This window comes from Aythya fuligula, chromosome 6 (assembly GCF_009819795.1).
Source record: "Aythya fuligula isolate bAytFul2 chromosome 6, bAytFul2.pri, whole genome shotgun sequence".
Taxonomy (NCBI): Eukaryota; Metazoa; Chordata; class Aves; order Anseriformes; family Anatidae; genus Aythya; species Aythya fuligula.
The window spans coordinates 16,816,247-16,833,446 of NC_045564.1; the positions used below are offsets into that span (position 1 = coordinate 16,816,247).

Here is a 17,200-nt window from a genome sequence, read left to right on the forward strand (position 1 = left end):
TTCCAACAAAGGACTTCAGCTGTTCTTACAGCAGTATTTAGTTACAACAGGGAATAAGCGGAAAGCCTGAAACGATTGGACGAAACTTTGCAGACAGGTTCTTCAAAGCCGGTAATTTCAGCACCGCCTCCAGCCACCGAGCCACGGCGTCCCCCCCTCTTTTTTTTTTTTTCCCCTTTTTCCCCCCCTTTTAAAAAGTCTTATGATAACACTCGAAATATGAAAATACCGGACTTGCAAGGGGGAGGGGAAAACAAGCTCTCCGCTTCTATAAAAGTGCCTGGGACCTGCTGGCAAAGCTACAGCGCTAGCGGAAAGATGAGGGGGAACCAAACATTTGCCAAGGCGCAGCGGAGACCCGGGTGCTCCGGGCGCGGCCCCGAGCCGCTCAGCCCAGCGCACCGGCCACAGCCGCCGTGCGAGAGCCGCGGAGCGCCGGGGACCGGGGCGGGGATGCCCGGTAACCGGGCAGCCGGCGGGCTGCGAGCAGCGAGCCGCGGCTCCTTCCGTCGGGGGCAAGGAGCTGCGGCGGTCCCGGGCACATGCAAGTGCCTGTGCCCCCGAGTACACCTTGTGCGCGGAGCGCGTAGTTTATCCCTTTTATATCCGCGTTTCTTTTAACTGCCGGCAACATGATATGCATCTGCATATGCTTGCAATTAACATCTTAATTGATCGGATATTACCGGGATTGTCATTCTGGTGCACTAATGACTAGTGGTCTCGGAGGTTTTCCTAGCGCGTCTGCCCTTTTTACCCCTTCTACATTTAATCCTCACTCCAAAGCTAGACGAGTTTTCAAGCAACGCTTCTAAAACTGGGGCTCGTTTAATTTTTTAAACAAACAAGAATAACAATATCAGCGACACGGAATTACTAGAGCAGAACGCCGAGGCTATAAATAAATAAATAAAATCTAAAGGCTGCAAGGAAGAAAACACCCGCTCTACTCTGCAGCGGAGGGGACGTGAGTGCTGCGGGGGGCAAAGGAGAGACAGCCTCAGCTCAGTACCTCGCTGCCATCTCCTAAGTCGCATCTCATGATTTGTTCTCCCCCAAGAAGAAAATTGCTCTTTACGGTCAGCCGTTTGGGGGGGATATATATAACATAATATATCTCACATTTCTGAGAGCTTAGACAAGAGCCCACTATACCGTTATCCCCCTTATTTTTCTCCTAGCTCCGGAGTACAAACAAAACCGTGTCTGAAAGCATCCTCCCGGGAGGTAGTTCGTGTCCTTTCCGAGCCGTGCGGGGGGCAGGCAGTTCCCTTCCCCGGCGACAAGCCGAGGAGCCGTGCGCTCCCCCCGCGCCGCGTCGTTCCCCGCAGAAGCCGGGGATGCCTCCGGCAGAAGCGGCCGGCCAGAGCCCGGTCGAGGCGCTCGGGATCCGCGGGAGGCTTTGAAGGCCCGGCCAGGCAGTGCTGGCCTCGGCCTCCTCTCCGACTGCATCCCCAGTCCGAGCGAGCAGACCCCCGGTGCTCGGCCTTCGTCACTTTCATTACCTCGCTTAAAAACTCGAACCTAGTTAACAGGTAGGGTTAATTTTCCCCGTTATTGTCCTGTTAATCATAGTTTTAATCTCGGTTTTATTTCTACGCCGAGATCAGAGACGCTGCTCCGCTTGACATTTTCCTAATCAAATTCATCTCTTTGTTTAATGGGAAATTGAGGTAAATTCTGCGGTAATTTCATTGTCCTGAAAGAAATCTTTAAATGATTGCCCTCCTCTAGGCCACACAGGACCACACAAGCATCGCTGGAGGATATTACTGACCACTGCCTTTAATTTTTATTGTTTGAATTATGTCTCGGAAGACAGAAGGAACATTTTGTGTTCAAAGACTGTATTTTTGCCCGCAATAAACACGAGGAATGGATGTGAGTTCCCAGTTACCGGAAAGAAAGGTGACACTTTAAACTAACTTTTATGAGGTTAGAGAAAACAGAGCTTTCAATTAATGCTCATCTGTAATTGCTAATTAATGCTGCGAGAAATATGAAAAGCAAAATCTCGAGTAGCTGGAGACACAGCTGAGGAAAGCCATGTTTACGTTTAAGCCTGTAGGGAAAAGACCTGACAAAAACATCTTGTTTCACGGGAGATTTGCTGCCGCCGCGATGCAGATAGCCTCGGATGGACTTTTGCGATTTTATTTTATTTTTTTATTTTTTCCAGACACAGCCGGCTTCTGGTTTGGAGGGCGGCGTTTTAATGCAGCGGGTGTCCCCCTGTCTGTGTCTGTACAGGAAATATCACTGCTGAGGAACAGAGCGACCCGGAGCTCTGCTTTCACACGCTTCTTTTCGCTCCTTTTTTTTTTTTTTTTTTTTTTTTTTTTTAATAGGCAATGGGATCGGCCTCGACATCAGAGCTGACCACACCGTAATCTCGCTGGCGTAGTCCCCCGGCGGAAAGATGCGGGCTGCTCTGCGTGTGACCGCGCAGCCTCCCGTTCCCATCCATCACTCGCAATCACGGCTGCCTCGGCCAGCCCGGGGCTCCCCCGCCTATGCCAGGGGTTGTCCAGGAGATGGCAGGATTGCCTCAAACATGGCTCGGAAATCTCGCTGCCTGACAGCGCCGCGGCTCAATGGCAGCCCCGGCCGCCCTGTAGTGCATCAGCAGCGTGCCACCGCGCATCTGCAGCCGACTTTCTCGAGGTGCCTGCCGAAGCCAGGAGCTCTGCCCCGCAGCCGAACCGCCTCGCCCCCTCCTCGCAGCCCCAGCTGGGGGAGGGGGAGGCAGCCCCGGGAATCGACCCCCGCCGCCCCGGCAGCTCGACGAGCGGCGCTGGCCTCGCTGTCCTCCCGGCCTCTTTCTCAGTGTTTCCGCACGTTGTTCCAAGAGGAGCAGGAGGCTCCTCTCCATCTGGTAGCGATTTGCCAGCCCGCCCGGGTTTCCTCCTGCCCTGGGGAAGGGGGTCTCGGACGTGGCACGGCTGCGCCTGCTGGGAGGCCGGGCAGCGGCCGTGGAGGGAAGGGAGGCACCGGCGGGGCCCAGCCGGGAAAGTCGGCGGGTGAAAACTCCTCGGGATTAATGGGGCCGAAGTATGTGTGCTGGGGGAGGTGCCGGGAGGGAGGAAAATAAGAATTTAGGGAATCTTTCTCCTGCGGATAAAACAAGGCTGCACCACCACAGCGGGCTCTCAGGCACCGGCGCGACGCGGTCCCGGTCCCGGCTTCCCGGCATCGCACAGAAAGCACCGTTTGTGAAAGAACCGAGTGGGAAATCCTCCGGGTCTGGTCGGAGAAAAGAAACCCCTCAAAAGCCGAGAATGTGCGAGCGGAAGAGAAGGGGGAAGGAAGAGGGCGGAGGCGGCGGGAGATAGCTCCCCGGTGGATGCAGCCGGCTGCCGAGCGGCCAGAGAGCAGCGGCCGCGGAGCTCCGCCGGGAGCACGGCGAGGGCCGGATCCGGCCCCGGGGGGCACAGGAAAGGCGCCGGGCAGCGGCGATCCCCGCACAGGGCAGGCAGAGCCAGGCCGAGGGGGGAGAGGAGAGAGGCAGGGGAGAAGCTGCCCCCCGGCTCCTTTCCCCGCGTACTTCTCGCCAGCAGCATTTCTTCCTCAAAATTACTTTTCCCGGCGAAAAGGCCCACTTGGAACGCCTTTCCCTCCTTCAATGAGACACTCATCCTTTCCTCCTCTCCTCTCCGAAGGGCCCTAAGTAGATCCCACGCAAGCCTGGAGCTCGCGAAAAGCCCTGCTGCGAAAAGAAGGCGAATTTCGTCCTCTTTTTATATATATCGAAAAGAAATCGTTTTATTAAAGGCGGTTCAGGAACAGTTTGGCAACATCATTAACAGTTGGGAAGTTCAGCCCATATTTCCAACACAAAGTAAAAGCAGACTTTAAGACAAGAAGGGAAATAAAAATGGTTTATGGAGAAACAGTCTTACTGTATGTCTTACCCACATACACTGGTAATCAAAGTGTTTAGAGCAATAGGATATTATAATAAATAATACTAGTTCGGAACACACACATTTTAATAATTAAACGAGGCACATTAACAGAGAGGTACCGCTTCTCTCTCCTAGTAGTTGGCTAGCGTGTCTGCCCACCCTGTGTATATCATAACATGCACACTAGGTTTAAAATAACACAAACTCAGCAAAGTCCTAGCCTTTCGGCCCATATAAATTATGGCATCTTTTGAAACTAATCATTTATTGCTTCTGTCATTAACACCCGTTTAGTTTTGCAAATTAAAAGTTAGCAGTTGAGCTTCACTTCTCCGACCAGGAGTTTTTTTTAAGAGCCGTGGTGGGAGGAAGGCGAAGAGACCCGTGCTTTTCCGGGCACACAGGAGAGAGCAGGCCGGGCGCTTTTCGGGGCAGCCGCGCAGATTTACGCACACCTCTCGGAACCAGCTTCTCCCGGGCCGAGCCGAGCCGTGCCGGGCCGTGCCGGACCCCCCGGAGGCTCTCCACGCCGCGGCCGCGGAGCCCCGCGGAGAGCCTCCAACTGCGCGGCCGCGGAGCGCCGAAGCCTCCGGCTGAAAAACGAAAGCGCAGCCCTAAAAACCTGCGCGCCTCGGGAGGGAGATGGGCCTCAGCCCGGTGCCCCCGAGGAGCTCCCAGCGGGTTCTCCTCCGAAAAAGCCCCTCGAAACCCGACCGCGCACGTTACCGCTCCGCGCGGTGCACAGCTCCCTCCGGCTGCCGGCGTGCTCCGCGGGGGCTGGAAGCAGCTCGGCGCTGCACGGGTCCCGCTGCGGCTTTCTCGTGCTCTCCGACGGATATTTTTGTCCCTCGGCACGTTTTGAAGTTTACGGTAGCAAATCAAAACTGACACTTTTTGGCACTGGCTGTTGTTCAGAGACAAAAATTACAGACAACCCCCCATCCCCCAAGAGTTAAGCATTTAAGAAAGTTATAACTGTAACCGTTCAACGTATTTAAATTCGTTTATACTGGCCTAGAGGGAAGAACAGAAAATATAATTAATATTAATATTAATATTATTTTTTTTTAAAAAAAGAAGAAACAGAACTATAAAGTCAAGGTTTGTCAGCGCTCCCTTCGACCGAGAGAAAAACGCTGACGTTCATGGAAATGGAAAACAATTCACAAAACTTCGCCACCGCTGGAAGGAGAAAAAAAAATTAAATATGTTTTCAAGTCTTTCCAAAAGTCTTTAGCTGGTCGTAAATTGAGTTTATATATCCATCATTGTCCGCAACTAATAGATCAAGAAACGTTGTCTTTCAGTTTGGAGACTATTTTCTTATCCTTCACCCTCCTGTTCTGAAACCAAATGGTAACTTGTCTCTCAGACAGGTTTGTGGCTGCGGATATCCTTCGCCTCTTGTCCTTGTTAATGAACTTGTTAATGGCATATTCATTCTCGAGTTCTTTAAGCTGGAGTTTTGTGTACGGCACTCGCTTCTTTCTCCCACGCCGGTAGACACACATATCTGGCTGGTTTAGTGCAACGTCCCCTATTGTAAAAGACATTATGTGAAAAATTAGAATTTTATTACAGGCGTTTAAAGCTTAACTGATACTTGTTGGGCACTGGTTTTCACGGGCAAATAAATAATGCCAGGCTGTTTACAGTTTATTATTATTTACACGGCCACATTATTTGCGCGTTAGTAAAGCACCGAAACCTTGATGGACTGTCATCACTTTTCAGGCATGCATCGCTAGCGAGCATGCAGGACGGCGGGGGCACTGGCTCGGGGGCTGAGAGCAGGTCGGTCCTGGCAGTGCACAGACATCCCTTTGGTGTGGGTTTGTTTGCATGTGGTTTGTGCCTGCGTGCCCTCGCTACTCGCAGTCTCTTAAGTGCTCTGGGGCCGGGTCAATCGCCAGCCGGAGAAGCGGAGAAGCGCAAGCCTTCAAGCCATCATCGTCCTGCAAACTGCAAACGTAAATACAAACCGAGGCCCCGTTAGGAGAAGCAGAAGAAGGAGCCCGAGGCCGCCCGGCGCCCGCGGGACGGGGACGCGGGGCCCTGCTGCTAAGTGGCCGGGGGGCGCCGGGTCTGTCCCGCGGGGCGGAAAGCACGGGGGGAGCTTTCCTCGGGGCGGGTGGGGGGCAAGGAAGAAATCCGCCGTCCCCCCTCTCTCTCTCCGCTCTGTGCGTGGCTGTGCGGCGTGTCCAGCTCGCCAGGCCGCTCCTCAGCCCTGTGGGGGGGAGGGGACGGGCGGGCGGAGGAGTGCGGGGGGGGTTCGGCTCAGCCCGGTTCTCTCCCTCTCGTACCTGGAAAGGACGATTTCCAAAAGTGTGAGCTCTGTGTCTGATCTTTGGCACAGTAAACCTGACTATTCCAGCCATTAGCCAGAGTCCAGGACTGATAGCCCTCCATTGATATGTATGTTTCGTGTCTCGGTTCCCCAGAGCCAAACGTTGAGACCATGTCTATGTACCCAGGAACGTGCTGGTAGGGGGTTGTATAGCCCTGGTAGAAGGACACTTCCTTCGCCCTGGAGGAGACTTCATTGGCGGGGACACTCGTGCTGGTCAGACTGGAGACGTCCATGTACTTTTCCACGGGAAAGCCGCCAATGGAGGCATGGGGGGGAGACTTCAGGGCGTTCTGCTGGATCCCAACCCCGTGGGACATCCTGCAGCTATAGTATCCATTGCCAAAGTGATACCCATAGCCGAGCGCGGGGGCGGCGGGCGGCGCGCCGGAGCCCGGGCAGTCCTTGGCCGGGGGGTCTGCCCGCGCCGCCGCCCCCGGCCGCTCCCCTCCGCCGCCGTAAGCGAACCCCGAGGCGGCGGCGGCGGCGGCGGCAGCGGCGGCCGCGCGGCCCGTGTGCGCCGCCCCAAAAACGGGCGAGGAGAGAAAATTACGGCACTGCCCGGGGGCGCCGCCGCCGCCGCCTCCGCCGCCACCGCCGCCGCCTCCCCCGCCGCCGCCGCCGCCGCCGCTGGTGTCGCCGCGCAGTCCGTCCATCTCCCAGCTCGCTGCCTTGCTCATGGCCTTGCACATCGCGGGCGGCGGCGCGGTCCCCGGCCGGGCATGGTGCAAATTGTTATTTGCCTCCAACAGGTTGGATCCTGGCGGTACGTTTATAAAAACGAAGTCCACGTTGGGGGGGGGGCCGGGGGTGGGGGCGGCCGGCTCCAGATTAGTTTGCCGCAGCCCGGGGGGCTGCTCATAGGCTGCCGTCGGAGCATGTGACCGGCCCGCCGCCCGCACTGCCCCTTTCGCCGCGCAGCCCCCGGCCCGCACCGACGGCGCCCCCCCGACGCCGCGCTCCCGCCCCGCCGCGGCCCCGGCGCTGGGGAGGGGCCCGGCCGGGCGGGCGGCGGCGGCGATGCCCCTCCGCGCCGGCCTCGCCCCCGCCGCTTTCATCCCCCCGCCCGCCTCCCCGCCGCTTCAAAAGGGCCAGCGGTGGACCCTCGATCCTCTGCTGGCCCTTTCCAAGCCGCGCGCCTCGGGGCTCTCCCCTCCCCGGTTGCCCGCAGCCCGGCGACCCTCGGCGTCCCCTCCCCGCGGCACAGCGAGACGTTCCCGAACCCATTGTTGCGGCCGAGGTGGGGGGAGAAGCCGCCAGGGCCTCTGCTGCCCATCCTCCGGTCTTCCCTTCTCTCTCTCCTTCCCGGCTTTGGTGTAGGGTCCTACCCGCCTGCCCCACCGAGCTCTCGCCCGTGGCAGACCCTCCCCCCGACCCCTCACCCCTCGTCCCTTTGCTGCCAGCCGGCAGAGCCGCGGGGCGCGGAGCCTGGCGCTCCTTAGCCGTGGCTGCCCGTCTCCTCGCAGCGCCACCCGTGTGGCGGTGAGGCCGCCTGGTCAGGACAGCGGGCCCTAGCGCTGACGGCTGCTCGGGGGTGACTTTCCGACACTGGGGCAAATCCTCCTGCCGTGTCTCGCCGCTGTCCCGCTGAGTCGGGATGGAAGCTGCAGGAGCGCAAGAAGCCGGAAAGGGAGCGCGCTGCGAAGACGAGCCCCGGCCCCTGTGGGCCACGTCCCGCCGCTCTGCGGGCTCTTAACGCGCTCCCACCCGGGCACAGGAACTACGAGACTCCGAAAAGGAGGCAGCCGGGCCTGACGGTGGCTCAGACCCGTCAGAGGCGAGGGGGAACCGCCGCAGAGCCGCCGCTCGTTGCCGGCACCGCGGCCGCCCCGGGCCCGACCTCCGCAGCCGGCCTGCGGTGGGGCCGAGCGGCGGCAGCCTCCAGGCCCGGGCTTGGTGGAGCTTTGTGGCCGCTGCAGTGATCCCCGGCAGCTTTTGGGAGCGGGGTGAGGAATGAAAGGGGCCGGCAGTCACAGCAATAACCGGATGGCAAGCACAAGTTCACGTTCATTAGCTCTACCCACTTGTAATTGCTGTTAATCTTTCGTAATCAGCCAAGAAGGCGAAGAAGCGAGCCAGGCGTGATTACGTGTCTCGCTCAGATTTACGCCGAGGCAGCATTCACTCTCAGGACACGAAGCCCCACGTAATTAGTAGGAAAGTTTGTGGAAGCACAAGTTTCTCATCCTTTTATGTCCCTGCACACAGCTTTCTAGTGAAACCATTGCTAAGACAAGTGAAGTCCCCAGGAACGATGGACTTTGTTTCTCTGGATATCTTTCCAGTTGCATTCCCATCTCCCGTTGTGTTTCTTCTTGTGACGAACTTTTATCTCCCTTCACATTTTTCATCAGGCCACCGAAAGAAAAAAACTCATAAAGCCCAATGTTTGGGGGCCGTTTGAGCTCTCTGACATCAAAGCAAACCCCAGTGCCGCCGCACGGACGCCCGGGGAGGACGGCAGCCCCGCCGAGCCCCCTGCTCCAGCGAGACCCCCTCGGTGGCCAGAGGAGCGGGGTCTTTGGGCGGGTTTATGACCAAGAAGTCATTAATGAGCCTTTTTGTGCGGGGTGTAGAAAACAGCACTGCCCTGCGCACAACCAAAATAAAGAGCCCGGCAGCCGAGGTCGGAGCTTTGAGAGCATCCACGGTGTCCGCGGGGCAGGGCGCGCCCCACATCCCGGGGGCCGTGCGGCGGCCTCGGCCCGGGCTGCCCGTGGAGGCCGGACTTCTCCCGGCCTCGCTGCGGGACGGCCTCCCTCTGCCTGCCGGGGGCTCCGCGGGTGCCCAGTTCCACTCACACGCTGCACAGGAAACTGCGTAACACCCGAGCTGGGCAGCATCCCTACAGAAAGCGCTGTGCTCTCCTCCCGAAAGAAAAACACGATTCTTTTTCCCCCTGAAATTATATCATTTCCTCTAATGCATTTGCTAGGATCTAACAGAGTTAGGAATCCAAGCAAGCTTTTAGCACTGAATTTTAGTATTTGTTGTCTGTTCTTCCCCTATTGTTTCCCAGGAAAAAAAAAAAAAAAAAAGACTCATTTTTTATCACCTTCCTTACTAGGATTTGCCGTTGGTAACTGTAACTTTAGAAGTCACTTCTCTTGTGCACGTTTGCTGCAGAACAATGTACATTTATACATTTACGCATAGCTGTCCAGGGAAACGGAGGATGCAAACGAAGAGAAAACTATCCATTTATATTTTCGACAAACTTTCCCCCATACCCACGGCTTTCCGTTGTTATCTTTTAACCTGGGTGGACTTTTAATGGCTGTAGAGGCGATCGTTTATTTTTTCCTAGTATTTTTTAAAAAATAAATAATAATAATAATTAAGCGCCAGTTGCGATAAATAAAAGATTTAACAGCAAGCAGGGGGAAAATTTTCAAACTATTTTTTCCCTCCAAATCCGTGCCACAGCGTCCCATCTCTTAATCTATTTCTGCTTTTAGAAAGTCCATTCCGAGGGTTAAAAAGTTGTCTTGGGACCCCCTGAGCACCGGCGGGTGCTGAACTTGAGCCTTGGGGTCACGACCGGCGCTGGCCGCCCTCCGATTCCCCCCTGTGCTCGGAGGCAGCACCGGGGGGACCCCGGCCTGGGACGAGCTCCTCGACCCTCCGCAGCTGCGGCTGAAGGGAACCACCAGCCGAGTGTCTTTCCGACCGCAGTAACACTTTAGCGTTTAAATTAAAATCTGTGCTCTCGCAGGGCCGGCCGTAGTGGACATCCCGCAACCATTAACCCCACAGAGCTGGAGTGTCGCAGCCCAGGGGCCGCGCCACTCGGGGATGCGCTGGGGTCGCCTCCTCCTCCTCCGCCGTCTCCCCGAGGGGCAGGGGCGGGCAGTGGGGCCGCGGGCCCCCGGCCGAGCCCCCCGACACCGCCCGCTCGGAGCGGCGGGGCTCGGCGGCCTCCGGCGGAGCCGGGTGCAGGCAGCGCTACCGCGTAGCTCCGCGCAGCGCCGCGCAGCGCCGCCAGGTGGCGCCGCTGCCCCTGCCGCCGCCCGCCGCGGGCGCTGCGCGGGGCGCTCCGCTCCGCCGGGCCCCCGGGGCAGCCCCAGCGCCGCCGACTGCTCGGACCCCCCAGCCCTAAAAATCCCAGAGCGGCCACATCTCCGCCGTCCCCATCACCCCCCGAGCCCGGCACCCGCACCCCGGGCATCCCGCGGGGCTGGCCCCGGAGGCGCTGCGCGGCCGCGAATGTTCCGGTGGAGCTGCGCGCAGCCCCGGGGCCCGGCTGGCAGCCTGCCCCGCCGAGCAGGAGGCAGCAGCTTGCCCCTGTCCAGCTTCCCGAGCACCCTGTGACTGGCTAAAACCTGACCGAGATGCCGTTCGGTTGCCTTAATACGAACTGCGTTTCAATTAAGTTGTGATTTTTTTTTTTCCGGCTAACGTTTAATAAAAGAGGACTGAAAATATTCTTTGATGCCTCGAGGAATAACTTTCAAGGTAAAAAGAAAAAGAAGTTTGGCCATAGGCCTGCGCAGCTCTTTAAACTTATAAGAACAACTGAGTAAACAGCGTCTGAAAAAACTTTGCATATTTCGGCAGTCTCTGTAACTTCCTCCCCGTTTGCCCACTAATGTCACTGTGATGCCGGAGGTCCTCTAGGCTGAGCGGCTGGTTTTGACGGACTATAGACATACGACGAAAGATTTTTCGGTTGTGCCATTGTTTGGGGAAAAAAAATATCCACAAACAAAACCAAACAAGAAAAACACTGATAAACATTGATTCAGTAAATACATCTGGTATGCTGGGAATATAAATATCGGATGACTAGTTTATTAGTGGGTTGAAGGTTTAACTGATTAACTGCACCGGGGAACGTTTTTCTTGCCCAACATCTTAGTGGAAGATTATTAAGGTCCTTTATGGCATGCTATTTCCCTTGCATAGGAATGCAGCTACGACTTGAGATATTTCGGACATAAACTAAGGAATCAGAATTATTTAAAAGGTGCAAAACACAAACCAACACTAATAAAGATCACTCACAGCCGCACTTGCGCGTAGCCTGCTCTTCTCACACCGGGACCTTTCAGACAGCCTGCCCCCAAGCAGCATAGCACTAAAGGCGTGTCCCGTCCCCCCCCCCATGCCGCGGTGACCCCCCGGAGCCCCGGGTCGTGCCGCGCTGGGCTGCGCGCCCCCGCCACCGCGCCGGGGATGTGGCTGCGCCTTCCGAGAGGCCGGGGGAAGATGCTCGCCCTGCTACAGCGTTTAAGAAAACAGACGAGGGCGCCAAACGACAGCAATAAACCCCGCCGCAGGCTTCCGCTCCGCCGGCGCGGCCGGGCCGCCGGGGCCTCGGGCAGCTGCGGGGGGAGCGGGGGCTCCGGCACCCCGGTACCGGCGGCTCCGCCCGCCCCGGTTCGCAGCTCCCCGACACCGGTGCGGTGTGACCGCGGTGGATGGCAGCCGGGGCGGGGGATAGCCGCGGGGACACCCCCGTGCCCGCCGGCAGGACCGGCAGCGCAGTGTCGGGGTCCCGGTGCCCGGTGCGGGGGCTGCCCGGTGCCCCGCCGCCCCGGCCCGCACCGCCGCCGCGCCCGCGGGCAAGGAAAAGTTGATATTTACTTTTGTCTGGTTTTGGAGCTGTAAAACGCAGGACACCACACTGCAGTCTAAATTCACATTTCAAAGGGCTGACATAAAACGCTCATTAATGGAAGGCTGGATTTTGCAAACAACGCCTAGAATGTTTCCTAAATATTTCGTGGAATGTTTAGGGAGACTTTAACACGTTATTAAAAAAAAAAAAAAAATCTGACAAGTATCCCATTTTCGAGCTATGAATCATGCGCAAGAGCACAAGAACTTAGGAGATGTGTGTGACTAACATTAGCGGGAACAGCTCTCCTCGAAAAAAAATCGACCCCGCTTTTAATCACAGGAAACGTTGGGGTGTTTCTCCGGGCGATCAAAACTCTCGGGTTCTCAGGGTCTAAATACTAGATGATGTGGGTGAAAAAAAATCACGGCGAGAATAAAGGCTGGGCAGCTACTGAAGAGCACTCCAGAGATGCTAACGACAAAGGATTTATCTTCGTTTAAATGGTTGCCATCAGCGTCATTATTACTAGCAAAGTTATCACTGAAGGGAGACTTTCCGACTGTCACGTCTGCCGAGCGTGGTAGCCCGTGTCCCCTGCAGCGCCCAGACGCTGCACTCCACATCACCCGGAAAAGAGCGGAGGGATGAGCTAACCGAGCCACAGGTAACTTTGGTGACAGGGGGTTGGAGGTGATATCCCGGCTGCTTCCATGCCTGCAGACAATAAAGCCGCGTATCGCCTATTTCTATCACTTCTGATAATAATACTTTTAAGTGGGGAGACTTTATTGGCGGTGGGGAGGGAAGAAGGAAAGGGATGGAAAGAGAAACCTGCCGCCAGGATGAGATGGCACGACGGCGGGGTGTTTTAAATCATGGACGCATTTAATGCCCTTCGGTTCTTCTCCCCGCTAGAAGAGCGTACGAGAGAGAGCATTGTCCCAGAAGGGGAGAAAAATGGCAGGCTAGCTTCGTAGAGAAACGAGATTTCAGAAAGTAGAAAGGAGATCGTGTTTAAGGTCGCAACGAATGAAAGATATTAGAAACCAGGAATTCTAATTCCTATTTCAATTTCCAGGCGACTGCTGTAGGTCCGCTTGAACCGGCGTGTGCCGGCAGCAGCGGGCTTATAAAGTCTCAGTGTAGGGTTCGCGAGTGTGAAGGATGCGCGGGGGTGCTGGAGTAATTCCTAAATAAAAGTACTAATGCAGTCGGAAAAATGGGAGGGAAGAGTAAATAGATGTCAGCGGCAGGGGATTCTCGGTCCATCGCTCCTCTCCCAACGTTTCCTCGCGTTGCGATCTAAAATCCGCCGTAGAGATAATAATAAAGAAAAGCGTTATCTAATATTTAGCATGTAGTTCTGTCCGAGGACAAATGAGAAAGAAGCTGCATCATTAGGACCTAAAAGGCAACAAAACAAAAATCAGAGCATAATGATGCACCTAAATGAAGGGGGAAATGTTGCACAGCTCATTTTATTAATCAGACTGTCAATTTCACCCCAGAGGCCAAACCCCAGAGCAATTCAAGCAAGATCTGATCAAGCTAAGGACAAGAGCTTTACTCCTCACTTCTTGTCTTTCTTTCTTTCCACCTGGATATATTTGTCTGCTCAGAAGCCGCCTTCATTATCCACTGACAGGAGCTTGTATTTATTTGCTTATAAACCTGTTACAATAAATGATTATTCGAACAGCGTCATTCGTACCTTAATGACGAGCACTACTTTTTGATGAATGACATTTCGGGCTAGAAAGGATGTATGGGTCATTTTGACCAGTCATTCCCTCGCTTTGGCATCCCACAATTTTTACGCCTCCCTCAAAAAGAGATAATAATATTTAGAGACACTTGCCGGGCTGAATGTGAATTAGCCCCTGCTGCAGCTCATCATTAGTACAGGACCAGCCCTGCAACTTTGACATTTTTTATAAAGCTGAGATGATGGAAAGAATAAGAAAAGAGATGATCCTGATGGAGAGAGGACTGCACAGCCCTACAGCTGGCAAAAGGCTCTCGAATTTGTCAGACTCAGCTGGAAATGCGGTGCTGGAGGCCCTTGAAAATTCTCAGCACAGTGGTCGCCTCAGCCCGAGACTAACTTCCGCCTCCCTGCACAGCGCGATAGGGGACATCTCCGCCAAAGGCAAATTCGAAATAGACACTTTATTCAATCTTCAGCACCCGAGCAGCGAAAGCGCCGTCTCGTCCGAAATCCCGCCGTCGGAAAGCAGGAAGAAAATCAGCCTTTATTCGGAAGTTGCTCAAGAGGCAGATATGAACAGTGATGTGGAGGTGGGCTGCTCCGCACTCCGCTCCCCGGCCAGCCTGACTTCCTCCCAGCTGAAGGAAAACAGTAACAAAGGTAACTCTTCGTTTCTCATCTCCATCTAAGCCCTGCGCTTTGCCAACCGGGTTTAAAAAGCCAAGCGAACCCACCGACACCGCCAAAGTTGCTCGCCTCTGCAAACGGCGCTCTCTCTTCTGCCGAGACAGAGCTGGAGGCTGTAAAATATTATTGTGATTGCTGCGCTATCCCGATAGCCGGGACACTGCCCGGGCAGCTCCTCTGCGGGTGCGTGCGTGTGTGTGCGTGCCCAGATTCATCTGTATGTAGCTAGATATCCAGAATAGCTGTGGGCACGAACATCCACCCACCTGGATTTAGGGGAACCTTTGTCCTTATTTTTTCTCGCGCTCTTGGAGCCCTCTGCGTCCCTCAAGCCGTGTATATGTGTGTGTGTATACATACATACATAGATTAAATTAGAGAGAGAGGTAGAAGGGTGAGGAAACTGTCCGTATTTGTCTGCGTTTGTCCTTCTCTGTTTATATGCAACGTGTCATCCCGTGTCCATTTAAGAGTAATTGGGCATTGTTCACTTTTACTCTGTTTATAACAGAGGAGCTGGAACAGCCCTGTCTCGTTCCTGCTTTGCGGGGCATAGTGATGGACGATGGCTGTTATTATCGCTGTAACTGGGGAGGGGGGGCGGGAGCCAGGTGAGCGGTGGATTTCCTAGGGGCCACAGTGCATGCCTTTTCTCCCAAATGTGCCAAAGAAAGGAAGGGATCCTCGACGGAACGCGCGAGAAAAATTGGCGCTGGGGCTGCTCAGACTCGGTTCGTCTCAAACGAAACCGAACCCTTCCAAGAGCGAAAGGCGAGAGGAGAGCCCAGGGTTCCTGGCAGCCCGGCCGAGTCCCCGCACACCCTTCCCGGGGCTCGGCGGCTTCGGGCGCTGCCGCTTTGTAGCCACACAAACCTCCCGGTTTGCCCGCACTAAGGCGGCTCTGTGACAAAAAATAATAATAATTAAAAAAAAAAAAAGGAAAGAAAGAAAGAAAAAAGACTAAAAAATATCCCCCCCCCCCAAAAAAAAAAAAAAAAAAAAAAAAAGGAAGGAAGGAAGCAAGGAAAAAGCCCACCCCAGACCCAAGCGTATCGATCCTATGAAGGGCAGCAATTTGTCCGGGTGACAGCTCGCGGGAAGGCCGGGCGGGCCGGGGCTGCCCCCGGCCTCTCTGACGGTGCGCTCGCCCCGCAGGCTACGCGGAGAGCAGCCCCGCGCCCAGCGCCCCCGCCGCCGCCGCCGCCGCCCCCGCCGCCGGCCTGGGCAGCCTGCACAGCACCAGCGCGCTGGGCGGCTCGGCGGCGGGGGCCGACCAGGTGCGGAGGTACCGAACCGCCTTCACCCGCGAGCAGATCGCCCGCCTGGAGAAGGAGTTTTACCGGGAGAACTACGTGTCGCGGCCGCGGCGCTGCGAGCTGGCTGCCGCCCTCAACCTCCCCGAGACCACCATCAAGGTACGGCGCGCCCCGCTCCTCAAACTTGCCGCTTGCCTTGGCTTTATTTTTAGTTTCCTCGGCGGATTTTATTGAGCTAGCGCGTTTCCTAAGGAGGAGAGGGGAGAGAAAATAAACGCAGCTGGTACCCGGGGCGGGGAGGGGGGAAGAGGCAGAGGGACGAGCGCGTCAGTACCGGAGGTCACGGTCCTCCGTGGAGGGGGAGGGGAGGGCTCGGAGGGAAAACGTTTGCTGCGGATCGAAGGGATCCTCCCCGGGCACAGGCTCAGCCGGCTGCTGCGGGCTGGCGAGGGACGGAGGCGTCGGTGCCCGCCGGTGCCTCGGCCGGGGAGGCTGGGAGCGGGCCGGGAGCGGGCCGCGGGCTGCGGGCTGGGGGCTGCGGGCTGTGGAGCGGAGCTGAGGCCGCGCTGTGCTTGTGTCCCCGCCAGGTGTGGTTCCAGAACCGGCGCATGAAGGACAAGCGGCAGCGCCTGGCCATGTCGTGGCCCCACCCGGCCGACCCCAGCTTCTACACCTACATGATGACCCACGCGGCCGCCACGGGCAGCCTGCCCTACCCCTTCCACTCGCACGTCCCTCTCCACTACTACCCGCACGTCGGGGTCACCGCCGCCGCCGCCGCTGCCGCCGCCTCGGGCGCCGCCGCCGCGCCCTTCGCCACCTCCATCCGTCCGCTGGACACCTTCCGCGCCCTCTCGCACCCCTACTCGCGCCCGGAGCTGCTCTGCAGCTTCCGACACCCCGGCCTCTACCAGGCGCCGGCCGCCGCCGCCGCCGGCCTCAACAGCAGCGCGGCCGCCTCGGCGGCGGCGGCGGCGGCGGCAGCTGCGGCGGCGGCGGCGGGGTCGGGGCCGCCGGGGGGCTCGGCGCCCTGCTCCTGCCTCAGCTGCCACAGCAGCCAGACGGCGGCGGCGGCGGCGGCGGCAGCCTCGGCGCTGGGCTCGCGGGGCGCCGCCGCCGCCGACTTCCCGTGCACCGCGGCCGCGCAGCGCTCCGAGAGCGGCTTCCTGCCCTACTCGGCCGCCGTGCTCAGCAAGGCCGCCGTCGCCTCGCCGGACCAGCGGGAGGAGGCGCCGCTCACCAGATAACTACCCCGGCCCGCGCCCGGGGCAGGGGGCGTTTTGTAGGGGGGCGGGAGGGCGGCGGCGGCGGCTCGGGGCCGGGGGGCGCCCCGGGCCCGGCCGCCGGTTCCCCCGGCGTGGCTGGCGCTGACCGCCCCGTCGCGGCGGGGAGCGGGGCCCAGCGGAGAGGGCGCTCCGCGTCCCTGCGCCCCCGCGGAGGCGCCCCCGAGGAGGCGCCCCCGAGGTGCGCGGAGCGGCCCCGCGCCGCCCGACGGCCGGCCTGGTGGGGCCGCGGGCCGCCGTGGGAGGGGGCCGGCCCGAGGGAAGGTGTTTGTGTTCCTTTCTTACATTCTTTCCCCCACTTTTTATTATTATTATTATTATTATTATTATTATTATTATTATTATTATTATTATTTTGGTCTGAGTTGGAATAAATGGGAAATGTCTCGCGTATTTTACGCACGGAAAGCGGTAGCTAATGAGGCTGCTGCGACGGGCCAGTAACGGGAAG

General features: G+C 57.4%; 2 protein-coding genes across 2 annotated transcripts; one reads left to right on the forward strand and one right to left on the reverse strand.

Annotated features, from left to right (window-relative positions):
- Positions 1-5,191: 5,191 nt before the first annotated feature.
- HOXD13 (homeobox D13) lies at positions 5,192-6,932 on the reverse strand. Its single transcript, XM_032190581.1, has 2 exons — positions 6,209-6,932; positions 5,192-5,442 (listed from the first exon to the last, which is right to left on the reverse strand). Exons 1-2 carry the CDS (start codon positions 6,930-6,932, stop codon positions 5,192-5,194), a joined length of 975 nt encoding a protein of 324 aa, XP_032046472.1.
- Positions 6,933-13,759: 6,827 nt separating this feature from the next.
- EVX2 (even-skipped homeobox 2) lies at positions 13,760-16,713 on the forward strand. The gene is made up of 3 exons (XM_032190683.1): positions 13,760-14,183; positions 15,366-15,625; positions 16,054-16,713. Exons 1-3 carry the CDS (start codon positions 13,760-13,762, stop codon positions 16,711-16,713), a joined length of 1,344 nt encoding a protein of 447 aa, XP_032046574.1.
- Positions 16,714-17,200: the final 487 nt, after the last annotated feature.